Genomic DNA, 14,462 nt, shown 5'->3' with positions numbered 1-14,462 from the left:
ATCGCTGTATTCACAAACTAATTAATATATTGTCGATTAATTTAATTTCGTGCGTAAATTCATATTGCAAAAAAAATCACAGGTATAAAAAAATACATATATATTATTCAGTGCTTAAATTACTAAGACTTTTTTTTTTACATATTTGTAAGTAAAATTAGAAAAACGTACATAGTTAAAATTTAAAAAAAAAAAAAAAATTCGCACCCTCATCGGCACACAATGGTGCATAGAGCACCGCATCTAATTGATGCAATTTTATATTCATCAATATATATGAAGGTAATCAGTCTTACGCTTCAGACACAACACAACAAAAACACATATTTATTTTGATCCCAATGGTAATCGAACCCATTCATGATTTTTTACAAATACAAATCAATTTTTTTTCAAATACAAATTAACATGTCATACATATGCAGTAAAAATGCAATTTTATTTATCCAGTTAAAATAACAATACCAAGAAAATCTTGGCACAATCAGGTATGTCAAATACTTGAAAGCGGCCGGGTCAGGAGTCGTATTAATCGTCGGGTATGTATGAGGAGATGCATGTATGTAGAAGAGGCGAATAATGTTTGCAAAGAAAGAGTGGTGTGGCGTTCGATTATCTCTCCCTAACCCTGCGGGGAAACGACGTGATGGTTAGTTAGTTTTAAATAAAGAGAAATTCCAAAATACTTTCAAGTATAAATATTTTCATGCCTGAAAATGCATGAGTACAATGCCGTTTAAGAGTAATTAAAAAAAAATACAATGGGTTTATCGTATTGTATTTGGCTGTTTTTGAAAATAAAGAAAGAAGATTTTAAACCAACACTTACTGAGCATTTTATTTTGATTTGTAATATGGTACATGCATATTATAACTCTATCGATGCCCGGCGCGCACAATCGTTCTAATCAAGCTGATTTTGAGTGATGGTCTTTTGTTTTTTTGTTGTTATTGGAAAGTCTTTTTTTTCAAACGTTTTTAGATAAGTAATCAAATTAGTGATTAAAGAATAAATTTCAATAATTATCTTTAATACAAAACACACCACTAAATTTGTATTGATAATTAGGTATTAAATCTAATAATTCTCTTTCCTTTTTTAAATCATATAATTTTTTTTAAATATAACTTATACACTGCTCCTTTCCGCATAACACCTATTTCATATCAGCAACCGTGATCTCACAAAATTTGTAGGGCGCAAAATTTTCTAACTAACCATCACGCCGCTTCCCCCTAGAGTTAGGCATAGAGAATACAACGCCACACCACACTGTCTTAGAAAACATTCATCGCCTCTTCCACATTCATGCATCTCCTCATACTCAGACTCCTGACTCGGCCACTTTCAATTATTTGGCATACTTGATAGTGCCAAGTTTTCCTCGGTCTTCCTTCTCTTTCTTTTTCCAATTACATTTGCCTCATAAATTCGTTTAACCATTCTTTCCTCACTCATACGTTCCACATATCCAAACCATCACAACACACCTTTCTTAATTTTATGGATAATGCTTATCTCAGCCTTGCAAAATTTTCTCAAGTAAATAATTCGAACTATCCATATTTTTTAAGGATTTAGAGGTTTTTTCATTTAAAAAAATATTCACTACAGTCTTTTATAGGTATCTTTTTGATTAATTAAAAAAAATACATGAAAAGATCCTAATTAATAAAACAGTTGAATTATGTCGCTTTGATACGATTTTAGGTAGAACCATACGATTTTAATGGATCATCAATGTAAAAAGTGAAACGAAAACCCCTTTCAAGTGTATTTATTAATATCTGCATTTTGTAGGAAATGCACCATGTGTTTCTGAGCTCTTTGCATACCAGAAAGTACTCCTATTAAGTGAAGTGACCAGTCAGGAATGTAGCAAGAATGGCCCGAGAATAGGCTGGAGTCCGAAACACAATCGCTGTGCCATTAATGTGGTCGCTGTTGACACCTCGGCGTTAAGCAGAGCCATTTGTTATGGAAATCAAGTGAAATTCAACCACCGAAATAACACCGGTCACCATTATTACGCCTAATGTTCAAATATTTACTACTTTTCATAAAGGCTGTCTTATTCTGAAGCACATTTTGAGACTCGCCATTGTCGGGATTACGAATTTGCATACTTACCGATTTGTCGTCGCTCAAGTACCGTCACCGTGCAAAAATGCACAGCCATGCTTGTCAATTTGGATAATAAATTCTTCTAAATAGATACGTATACGACCGAAATATTACCATAACTAAACTTTTAAATGTTTTTCTGTTTAATATTATAATCTTACGTAAGTACTTACCGTCGAAATTATGTAAATTTATTGACGTTTTAAAGGAATGAGAGTTTTTTCTTGGCCAGACCTCGGAAGCTACTATGTATATTATATTATAGTAAAATAATAAATGATTCAGTTTATTAAAAACACTTTTACTATTTAAATCGGTTTTTTGTATGGAATATTACACTATTTTTATTTTATTAATATGTTTCTTAATACATTTTTTTGAACATTGATCGTTAAAAAAACATTATTTCATACAATTGCAATAATTTTCAACAACACATATTTTTTCAAACCTAAATATTATATTTGATGTTTGAATTAAAGCTTTTTTCTCAAATTAATTTATAAAAAGATATTTTTGTACTTACTTGAAAAAATGTAAGCAAATATTAAAGGCAGAGATCATGCAAATAAAAGGGTGAAAACCGCATGGGTGCAAATGACAAATATACTTAATAATAAAAAAAAATCGTGATTAATCAATCGTTTTACAATATCAGTCACATTCGTTTCAAAATGCCATAACTAGGCGAAACAGTTGCCATAAAATTTATTTTTATGTGTTTTTTTAACAATAAAATACAACTTAGTAAACTAAAAAAAATCTTTGTTTGATTTTACAATTAATACATGAATTAAAATGGAGTTCTACAAATTAAACGCCAAATCTTTATATAAGTTATACAATATTAGGACACGTGTTTCGAAGCATCACGTATAATTTTCAAACACCGTGTGTAAAGCTAAGTCTAAATTAAGTATTATTGCTGTTTATTTATCAGTTGAATTGATGGTTTAATTTTCCCGTGTGCAGTGCCGCTGGCGCCATGTGTGACCGTGGCGGGTTCGGAGGCGTGGGCGGGCTTAGCCAGCACCTGGCCATGGGCGGGATGGGCATGGGTGGCATGGCCCCGCTGGGCGGCCACCAGACGCCCAAGCGGCCGCAGGAGGACCACATCAAGCGGCCCATGAACGCCTTCATGGTCTGGTCGCGCCTGCAGAGGAGGAAGATCGCACAGGACAACCCCAAGATGCACAACTCGGAGATATCCAAGAGACTGGGTGAGTAAATATTAGTCCATGAGATCATTTTCTTGTTCTTGACACGAACATCATTGTATATTACATGATTTATTATTTTTCATTAGCCTTCTGTCCTTCACTGCTGGATATAGGCCTCTTCTGTATGCTTCCCTTTTTTTTTGGTTTGCAGCCAGTTTCTACTCCCCACAACGGCCACATGTCTTTGAACCATCTTTTTTCAGGTTAATTCTCCTCTCTTTTACTCCCCCAAGGTCTCCATCTCAATATTTTTGGAGTCCATCTTGTGGGGTCCTGTCTTGCAACATGTCTTGCCCATTGCAACTTGAGTCTTGCTACGCGATTCATGACATCCGCTATTTTGGTTTTATTCCTAATTTCTTCATTTCTTATTTTATCTCTGTCTTAAACCAAGCATAGATTTTTCCATGGATCGCTATGGAAATGCTTCTCTGCATTTCTTTTTATCAGAGCCATCGTCTTTAATGTTTCGTTTCTTCTGGCGATGTGTCCGAAGATTTGAAGAACTTATCACAAACAGACGGAGGAAAATCTGTCGTCTATATTTAGCTATTTTAAAATGGAAATGTTTGACCAGCATTTCAAATAAAATATATTTTTTTTATTCCTTTTGAGGAGTAAAGATAAGTTTATCGAGAAATATCGAGGCATTGAAATTTATTTATCTTCTGTAAAATTGGCTTTTTTTGAGATCACTTAAAATTTATTCTTCCACACAGTTGTGGCACGCAGTAGTAGAGTGAAACAAATAAAATTTCAGTAGTAAAAATAGGATCCCGTATCGATCTCGTTACTTTAACTGTAGATCGCGCGAATATTTATCAAAACAATATATTGAAGATACGTTTTGAATATAATATTCCCAAATAAAGTTATAAAGATTTCAAAAAATGTGGATCAAATTGATTTGATGATTATCAAGTTTTAGAGTGGAACGTTGTTTTAAGGGGATTTTAAATCCATTTTTTAAGTGCGGGTAGGTAAATAATTCATCTTCATAATTTCGGAGCTAAAAAGACCACCTAAAAAATTATACCATGGAAAAAAATTTATGGTAAATAAAAACGGTAATTTTGTCGAAATTTTAAATTGATCAATAAAATAAATACACTGAAGATGAAAGTGATATAGTCTCTTAATTCCAATAAATAATATCGTATGTTGCCTGGACTTCAGTGAAAAATGAACAAATTTCATGTTTATTCAAAACATGAGCCTCTATTCCCTCAAACAAAAGTTTTGCATTCCAATTACGAATGCCGAATTCCAAAAGCAAATTTCGATTCGATACTCCGAGTTTGGAAACATTGAAGATTTGTTTCGTTTTGGATTGTTTCCAAACTTTACATTTCTAGCGACATCGGCAGTAGACTGATTAATGTTCCAATTGATGAACGTAGGGAACGAAAGCCATCGATGTAAAATTTTCATCTGTTCACGATTCAGCTTCATGCATCGTGCGCCATGTTTGAACATTGACCAAAAAAAATTGTTTCGTACCATCACTTTTTATCAGTAAACTATAAGAGAGAACAAATATTCTCATTTTTATTTATATTTAAAGCATATACTTTGTGGTTAGTCATTTTTACTTATTTTTTTTTTACAAAAATGTTAATAATATTAGTATATAACCACTACCGATATTTTTATGTCTATCGGTTTCGAGACGTACCCGTCTTTTCGTCAGGACTATCACTACCACAGCATGCAAACAATACCACCCTTATAGAGAATAAATATGTATGCAGCTTCGAATGTATATCTTATACAGAAAATAAATATTTATACAGCTTCGAAGCAAGAATGTGCTTTTCCCAATTGATATAACTAGATCTAATTTGCACAAATAACTATAAACCTATGAAGGGTTCAAAATATTGATAAAGGTATAGAAAGAAAAACAAAATAATTGGAACAGAGAGAATGATGAACTGATAACAGTTAAATCAACAACAACAAAAAACAGCGAAAGCTAAACTGGCAGCACACCCTGATACCGACTGTCATGATTGAAATTAAAACATGGAGTTGGCAAAAGAAGGTTGAAAACAGATTAAATGCAGTCGAAATCCAATCCTTCAGACGAATGTGCGGCAAAACGATATATTATAGATTTTCGAATGGTGAAATAAGGATAGAATTAATGGCTGCAAGTAATTGATCATTCTAATTTTTCTATCTATCTGTCTTTCTTCCCTTCAATTTATTTATTTTGCAATTGTTTATGACTTTTTTCTTGTGATCTTTTTTAGAAATTTTGCTTATTGTAAATTCATTTAAGCAATTTAAAAAATGACGATAACAAGGTTCTTGTCGAGACCGGTTGGATAAAGTGAAGCAATAAAAAGTGGTTAAAACAAAGTTGTTTAATTTTATAATGTATATATAACACTATTATATATATATATATATATATATATATATATATATATATATATATATATATATATATATATATATATATATATATATATATATATATGTGTGTGTGTGTGTGTGTGTGTTAGTAAATATATACACATATATTGTATATACATACTTTAGCTGAATATCGTTTATATTTAATTCAATTCAAGCTGTTGTTAATTCAAAAGATAAACAAAAATTGGTGTTATTGGACTTAGAATAAAATCATGACAGTGCATTGCGCCTCACAATTTCCTTTGAAATACCAATATTTAAACAAGTGAATCTAATTTCAAAAGAATATGTTATTTTTTACATTTATGCATCACACATCTATTTTTATTTAAAAATCACTCTTCTAAAAATTACACATTTGTTCTTAGTGTTATCTTAAGAATATTTTAGATATATAACCAACTATTAACAATCACTCCTTTTCGCCCAGGGGTAGGCAGAGAGAATAGAGCGCCCCACCACTCTGTCTTTGTAATCATTCTTCGTCTCTTCTTCATGCATGCATCTCCTCATACATACCCGACAATTATTTCTTCGACTTTTGACCATATATACATGACTCCTGACCTAAAGATGTTCAATTATATATTTGTATTAAGTAGCAATGGTAAGTTTTCTGCGTACTGAAATCATCACGTCATTGTATAAAGTTAATGACTAATCAATAAATAATAGTTGATCATATTCGTATGCCTAATATACATATGAACATATAACATTCGATTGCATATACGATCATATACCGGATTTATTTTTACGACCAAAATTTTTATTCAAGTAAAGTTAATGTCTAATCAATAATAATAGTTTATCATATTCGTATTCCAATATACATATGAACATACGATCATATACCGGAATTTTTTTTTTACAACAAATATTTTTCTTTAAAGCTGCAAAACTCACTTAAGTAAGGACTAATTCAAATTTATTAATAATTCACACTATATTTATCGAGGAAACAAATGTCTCAGATTTAGTCAAAAGTTTAAAAGTATTATTTACCCTAAATTTATAATATCTCTCACCCCTTTCCACAACAGTTATGCATTTTTTCGGAATGCCCAAAAAATGTACTATATCTCAGCAAAAGCGGCATATTTTTAACTTAATATTTACCCGCTACAGAGCAGAAAGTGTTGTTTCTGCATTTTAAAGAAAATGTATTGTTTAATTATTTTTAAATACACTTAATATTTTTCAAATGGAGAAAAAACATTCAGGTTTTACGTAAAAAGGTCTGTTGCACAGTAAAAAGTTTAAAAAGTGGCATGATGTTTATTTTTAATTTATTTTATAATATTCTTAAACTTTAAAAACGATCTCCTGAAAACTCAAGTTTTTTTGATTTATGAGGTTGTTGAAAGAAGTGAGCGATATGTTTTAAGTAGTCGATTACATGTTAATTCACTGTAAGTGAATAGGAAAATTGTTTCTTAAATGGTCTTTGTACGCGATTGTTATCGCAACAAATTCTTCAGCATCTTTCCATTTTCCCAAAACCTCTCGCTTTTAAGTCACGTCGTTTCATTACAGGCTACAATGGAGTCCATTGTGCCCCCGCACTACGAACGCATAGTATCTCTTACGTACCAGCATACGGAAATAATGCCTTTCAAAGAAGGCCAACAATCATTATTATTTCTCGTAGCATCCGATCAGTTCTGGCACATCATTGGTCATAGGCCTTCACGCCGGGCCCGCTCGGACCAATGGCGTAGCGGCCTGTGACTGGTCATTAGTGACAGATGCACCGCGATGAGTTGGCGGGAATCGTCCAATAACCATAGACAATGAATCGGGGGATCGTTCCAGCTAGCCGGAACATCCTGCCTTCCAACCCTGCGGTAGGACCGTGGGACTGCCAGTATTATGTCTTTTTTTAATCCAATTAACCAGTATGATGACTTTGTGGAATCTACTGTGTTCCAATTGCCTCGTTTATTGTGATCAATTAATGGTTCCCCTTTGTCGAAACTTCAATATTAAGTCAACCACCAGTAGAGAACTAAAGAGGAAGTGAGTATTCTACATAAAGAATATCGAACATCAAAACATTATGGTCGATATTATAACTATTAGGTCTATAAAAAGAATGTGCTATCTCCATATATGCTACATTTAATTCGACTTTGTAAAATATATGAATAAACTCAATTAATGAAAACGTGCGTTAAACTAAAAGATCCAAAAAAAAATAAATTTAATTAAGAGATATATTTGTGATTTTATTATTTACACTAATATTTCAATTTCATATTATTTATGTGAGCCTAAGCAGCTCATTATTAGAAATAGGTATCAAATTGTGGTATGTGGTAGTGGGTTCGAACCGACAAACTCTGACTTAAGAGGCCGCGTTACCAACCACGGGACCACAACTCGACACAAATGTTATAATCCAAAATGTTGTTAGTAAATATTTTTATCTACACGAGTTAGATAACGCTTTAACTTCCCTGTGGAATCGACGCCCTGTTATCGATAGTCAGTAGATAGCTACCTAATTATACTTTACGCGTTTTCTCTCGAATTCGCCCACAAGCTGAGCCATTCCCGGGACAGTGGGCGGGAGTTTGAGTAAAAGGGAATATTTTCCGATGGGCGTCGGTTCCACAGTGCCGGCGCGAGCTTTCTCCGCGGGCGGCAAGTCTGCGAGGGGTGGGCCGGGAGCCGGGAGGGGGAGGCATGTTGTGCTTTTACACCGTAATGCTGTCGGCATTGTTGCGTGCTGCTGGGGTGAGATAAGATATTAATTATTACAAACCGACGGAGTGATGTGAGGACGGGGGGCGGGGAGGAGGGATGTCGGGGGGAGAGAGGAGGGTAGGTACTCGAATCCACGTGTAGGGTGCCGTGTTCCGAAAGTAGGCTTTTTAATGAAAACTAATGAGGAAATTGAATCTGTTTTGAGGATAAGATTATAACATTTTAGTTTTCTTGAAGTGGTCGAATTTATACCTATAGATGGTTAATTACATCAAGTACCAGACAGGTGTCCGCTGTGCTGGAGGTCCCTGGTTCAATTCTCAGGGAGTCGAAACAAATATTTGTGATTATATTTTTGTATTTTTATTTAATATGTATGTATGTATGTATGTACGTTAATTCAATTAATGATTGTGTATATGTTTCTTTCACTAACCTTTACTCGCATCCAATAGTGAACGGTACTGAATTGTGTATACACAGTGTTATCTTGATCGTTAAATACACGAAGGAAAGGTGATCAACCTTGAGCTTCAGATATCAGTCCAGTGTTACATCACATAAATATTATAGTGAAAAATCACAATAGTTTATTTTGACCTCCCTGATAATCGAACCTAGGACCTCTGCACTACTAATTTATATCAATAAGCCATAAGAAAATTTCGTAGGTATGATATTTTGCCGTTGGAGAATAGTTTACGTGGTTTATTTCTCGCTCGATTTTCCAATTTTCCTTAAGATCCGCGTAAAGTCGGACATAAACTTAGCCAAAGATCCGAGTACACTCTACCTCCTAGAATCCAGAATGCTGCAGAATTCACCTGTACTGACAATACTCATTCAGGTATTCTTCCCTCACAATGCTCATTCACCCGTCTCCTTTGCTCTCGTGTTCCGATCCGCATTATAAAGCGGGACAGATAGCTCAGCTCTCGTCCGATTGTTCCCTTACAGCGGGCTACAATGTTCCTCGCCATTGTCTCGCAGAAAGATGAATTCAAATTGTCTTGTCTCTCTTTCATTCAATGACGTCATTGTTTTCGTCGTGTACTTTTGTACCAATCCAGACTATTCAGCTCAGTTACAATGAGACAACGGCCATTTCAATAATGTAGCTGTATAGAGCGCCATACAAATCCGAAGGTAATAACGAATGCATCCTTTAATACAGTCGCTACAATATTCGCGATTGTGTTTCAAGACTGAAGAAAATGGTTTTCAATTCGAAATATTTCCGTGCAGCATGCAATTCAAATTATACTTCAAACAGTTTCGCATTTCCAACTACTTCATGTAAACAACCTCTTCAACTTTATTTGTAATTCAGTAAAATATTAACCTGCAAATGTAACTCATTACATCGTCCTTTATTTTTTAAATAATTATTAACTATTTTATACTCATAAGATAAATATACACATATATCAATAGTAAGGTAGATAAAAGGCAATCGAGATGGTATAGGCACTAAGGACGCAAAAAATCTGAACATATTACTGGTGTTTAATTGAAAACATATGTAGTCTACTTTTAAGCGGTTACAATATTTTTTTAAGTATGGTTTTTTTTTAAATATTCACACACTTTCAGTTGTTAATAATAAATAAAAGCAATTACAACTCTAACTAGTTTATCAAGGTTGATAACATAACATAGACGAAGAAGGTTATTGAGATGGAAATATGAAAGTCTGGGTATGAAAGTGTTTCTATCGTTTAAACGTTTATAATACTTATGTCATTTATTGTCTAAATGCAGGTACATTTAACTTTAAGTTTTAAATATGAGTAACATGGTTACCAATCATTGCACACTGCACAAAGTTAATTTTTTAATCAGCCGATGACATGTCATAAGCTCTGTTAATACCCAAACTTCACATTTCCCATCTCAATTAATTTCTTTGGCCATATTAAATAAGCGATAAGAAATATTAATTCGTTTTGATGTTCAATGTACTTAAGAATGAAAAAAAAACATAAGTACATAATGAGTGTTTATACTCAAGTTTTTTAAGACTAAACTCACAATCCATCTCCTATTAAATGCTTTGTAAAAAACGAGAAAGAGTAAATAACGTTTGTCGGAGTAAATCTCAACTATCAATTCTATTAATGATAGATTCGTCTTTGCTTTTACGGATATTGATAAACCATTTCCAGTCAATAAAAGATACAGAGTATTTATTTTTCTTTCCCGGGACATCCCGAGTCGATGATAATGCTTCTTTGTTATTCCCAGATATTCCGGGCCCATTATGCCGCTGCAAACTCCTTACCGGCAAATAGCGAGATTGTACGGATAGAAAGGGCACAGACACACGTAAACAAACGCGTGTGTAGAGATATGTGTATAGTAGAGGGATCGCATTGTGCTGGAATCGCACAAAAATACTCTTCATTACTGTGAAAGCCTGTGCCTCCTCCGCAGCGGAGCAGGTCCTCGCAGGACTGCCGAGAATACCATGTAGCCTTTATGCTGCGATAGATAATGGAAATGAACGCCGGCGTATGGGTGCACAATGGAGCCAGATAGAGTCGCCATTGTCGCTGCATTGTGACGTCACAATCGGGAGACCGAAATGACGACTCAGGCAAACAATTGAATATCGACTGGGAGTTAGGGAAGTCGCCCCCACCCCCATCCCTCGGGAGCCAAACAGCCATTCATTATTGAGAGCAATCGGCTGTTATTTTTCCCGGATTCGCGAGACGGCAGTTTTAATTTAGGACCCCGGATGACTAATTGGCAGTTTGAAGCCTTTGTTTTCAGTCAGATGAATGTCGATTATGCTGAAGACGTTTGTACTTGCCTATTGGGAATTTCGGATATTCCACTATTCATCCCGCTTATTTGATATCTCTGTTTTAATCTAAATTTTCATTTCAATGATTTAGTATTTATTAAAACCTTATTTTAAATATTAATCAGAGAGAAATCATACCTAATCAATTCAAGTATTTTTTTGTATATTTATAAAACACTCGACATATATTTATGTTAAATTTAATTTAAGTTGATATTTATCGAATACTAGGCCTTAAAAGCATTTTTTATTAAGACGTTTTATTTAATATTTAAATATTTCCTCTAGGTGCCGAATGGAAGTTGCTCAGTGAAGATGAGAAGCGTCCCTTCATAGACGAGGCCAAGAGACTGAGGGCCATGCACATGAAGGAGCACCCAGACTACAAGTACCGGCCGAGGAGGAAGCCCAAAACCCTCAGGAAGGAAGGGTATCCCTACTCCATCCCTTACCCCTCTGTTCCCATGGACGCCCTAAGGGCTGGTAAGTGCAGGCATTCATATTATTTGACTTGAATTTATGCATATGTTTAAACTGGTGGAGAATTTCATTTATCCTAATGTGTCTGTCCTTTTTATTAGATTTATATTATCCACTGACACTTCGTGATGGAATTGCATTTTTAATATATTATTAGAATAAAACCAATATTTTTAGCTTTTCCACTTTATTTTTATTTGACCAGCGCCCGGGTTTCGTCGTTACCGACATCATCAGACTGGTGGGAGGCTATACAAATTGTTATGTTATATATAAAAGAAGGCAGGAGCTGATAACCATGATTTGATATAATTTTTTTGAGAAATTAATTTAATTTGAGTGAATTTAAGTATTGTATGAAATTATAAAAAATATTTTTAATATCATACAATACTTAAATTCACTCAAATTAAATTAATTTCTCAATAAAATTATATCAAATCATGGTTATCAACTCCTGCCTTCTTTTATATATAACATAACAATTTGTATAGCCTCCCACCAGTCTGATGATGTCGGTAATGACGAAACCCGGTCGCTGGTCAAATAAAAATAAAGTGGAAAAGCTAAAAATATTGGTTTTTATCTAATAATATGTCCTTTTTATCATTGATGGCTTTTAACCGTGTCGGGTTGAGATCCCGTGGTTAGTGTAACGCGCTCTAAGTTTCTTGTCTCGAACCCACTCTACCATAGTTTGATACTTCTTACCTTATGAAAAATAAGAGTTCTGCTTCCATATTTACTGTTCACTCTTGGGACTGTCAACCCTTCGCTATGGGTGTAGCGGGTATCATGGTTATGTGCAAGGAGATTGTTATAGTTTTTACTAGTTTGTTGCTCAACTTTGATAACAATCCACAATATTACACCTACTGGAAGTGACTTGATAAAGTTATATACCAATTTTGTATTATCTCTTTAATTGAATAAAAATAAAAATATTTAAAAAGAATTCAATTCCATGAATAAATTGCTAGTTTAAACGCAGCTTCTCGTGTTTATCCTCGCTTGTCTCAAAGCAAGTATAAATATGAGCCGCGCGTGAATGCTAAACACAACGAGAACAGTATATACTAGTATCTACAAAGAGATATTTCGTGTTATATATTTTGTATTTTCAATAAAGTTTTAGCATTTTAAAAATTGCTATTTTGTCAGAATCTCTGGATTGTTCGCGATATATTGAACCCGGTATTAATTAATGAAACAATTCTGGGCTAGTGTCCGTCATTAACGGTAATTCACGGTAATTGTGTAGGCTGTTGTCGGTAACACGGTGAGTCGGCACAACTGTCTAGTTACCGAATCAATCTGTCCGACTGTATCCAGGAACGCCCCTTCGCAACCTGCCTAGATATATATCTACACACTAACAACCATAATATGTATAATCATACCGCCTGCATACCTCGTTCCAAAGCCTTCAACAATTTCCTTAAGTGGGTACACAATCCACACAAACTTAAACGCATTGTGAAGGCGTCATTTTTCTTGCCTGCTTGTGCTGGAATAATACTAGATATTTACGGGATTATAAAAATATAATGACACGTTGAAGATGAGAGTAAGCTATAATAATTATTTTCATCATTCATCCGTTGCAGCATTGTTCAAATCCATTTATTTCAAAGGTTAAAAAAACAACACACTTCATATTATCAACCGGTCGAAATTTCTTCGCCATTTTAATAGGTACCGAAATACTTTCATAAAATCTATCCAAATATATTGATACAAATATAAATCTTCTTTTCTTAAATGTTTTTTGCAGATACTTTGTAAAATTTTATAAAATAAAACTGTGGACGAGTAGGTACATACCCTTCTCTGGAGATGAAAAGGTTATTTTCGAAGCCGGCTGGAGAAAAATACCAAAAATAAAAGCGGTTAAACATAAAGTTCTAGTTTTATCTTATAAGGTTATATAATTGTTTATTTGTTTAAAATCTTAAATCTTAAATTATCCACCGATTAGTTTGAAGTTTTAACACAATAAATTTTCATTAAAATACTTTTTTTAAGAGTATTTTACCAATTATGTGCCTAAATAAGCTTTGAAAAAAATAGAAAAATACACACTCAGAACTACTGAACATTGATCATGGTAGACAGCTCACTTTTTGACACCTGCTATCACTTAGAATTTTGATTGTTTAAGATTGGATTGTTATTTCCTAAATTTTTAGTTAAAAATGTGGTCTTTTTATTTTCTATTTAACTAAACTGAGCGACAGTGTGTCCAGGTATCTAACTAACTAACCAACGTTTACGCCGCTTTACCGCAGGGGTAGGCATGAGAATAGAACGCCACACTACACCACTCATCATCCACATTCATGCATCTCCTCATACATACCCACCGATTATTCCGACTCCAGACCTGATCACATTAAACAAATATTATGATCTTGCTTAACTACAGTTAATAAATATATATGGTAAATATCTTTAGCAAAGCTATGGAATAATTGACAATACTTTGTGCACTAATTCTTGAATATATTACCCAGAGTGTCATGGTATTACATTACAATTTAAACACTGATCTTGATAGATCGTGAACCTGTTTATTAACGCACCTCATATCGTTACTCGTATATGACTCAAGTCAGATATTATCTGGACTACTACAAGCATTAATTTAATCGCTTGTCTCTTGCGCACAGATCTTTTGTTGAAACATAATAATCAC

At 33.8% G+C, this 14,462-nt stretch overlaps 1 protein-coding gene across 2 annotated transcripts in view; it reads left to right on the top strand.

Moving 5' to 3' along the window:
* Positions 1 to 14,462, top strand: part of LOC148306505 (uncharacterized) — a 72,459-nt gene that overhangs the window by 13,968 nt on the left and 44,029 nt on the right. For both annotated transcript variants that reach the window (XM_088264960.1, XM_088264959.1), the window contains exons 2-3: positions 3,098 to 3,345; positions 11,576 to 11,770. In XM_088264960.1, the coding sequence (XP_088121086.1) occupies positions 3,098 to 3,345; positions 11,576 to 11,770 (443 nt within the window). The remainder of the gene's footprint in view (positions 1 to 3,097; positions 3,346 to 11,575; positions 11,771 to 14,462) is intronic.

Source organism: Brachycentrus maculatus, unplaced genomic scaffold, assembly GCF_059751285.1.
Source record: "Brachycentrus maculatus isolate JH-2025_06_01 unplaced genomic scaffold, ASM5975128v1 h1tg000240l, whole genome shotgun sequence".
Taxonomy (NCBI): Eukaryota; Metazoa; Arthropoda; class Insecta; order Trichoptera; family Brachycentridae; genus Brachycentrus; species Brachycentrus maculatus.
The sequence above is the reverse complement of the archived record's forward strand: the minus strand, read 5'-3'. Positions and strand labels throughout refer to the sequence as shown.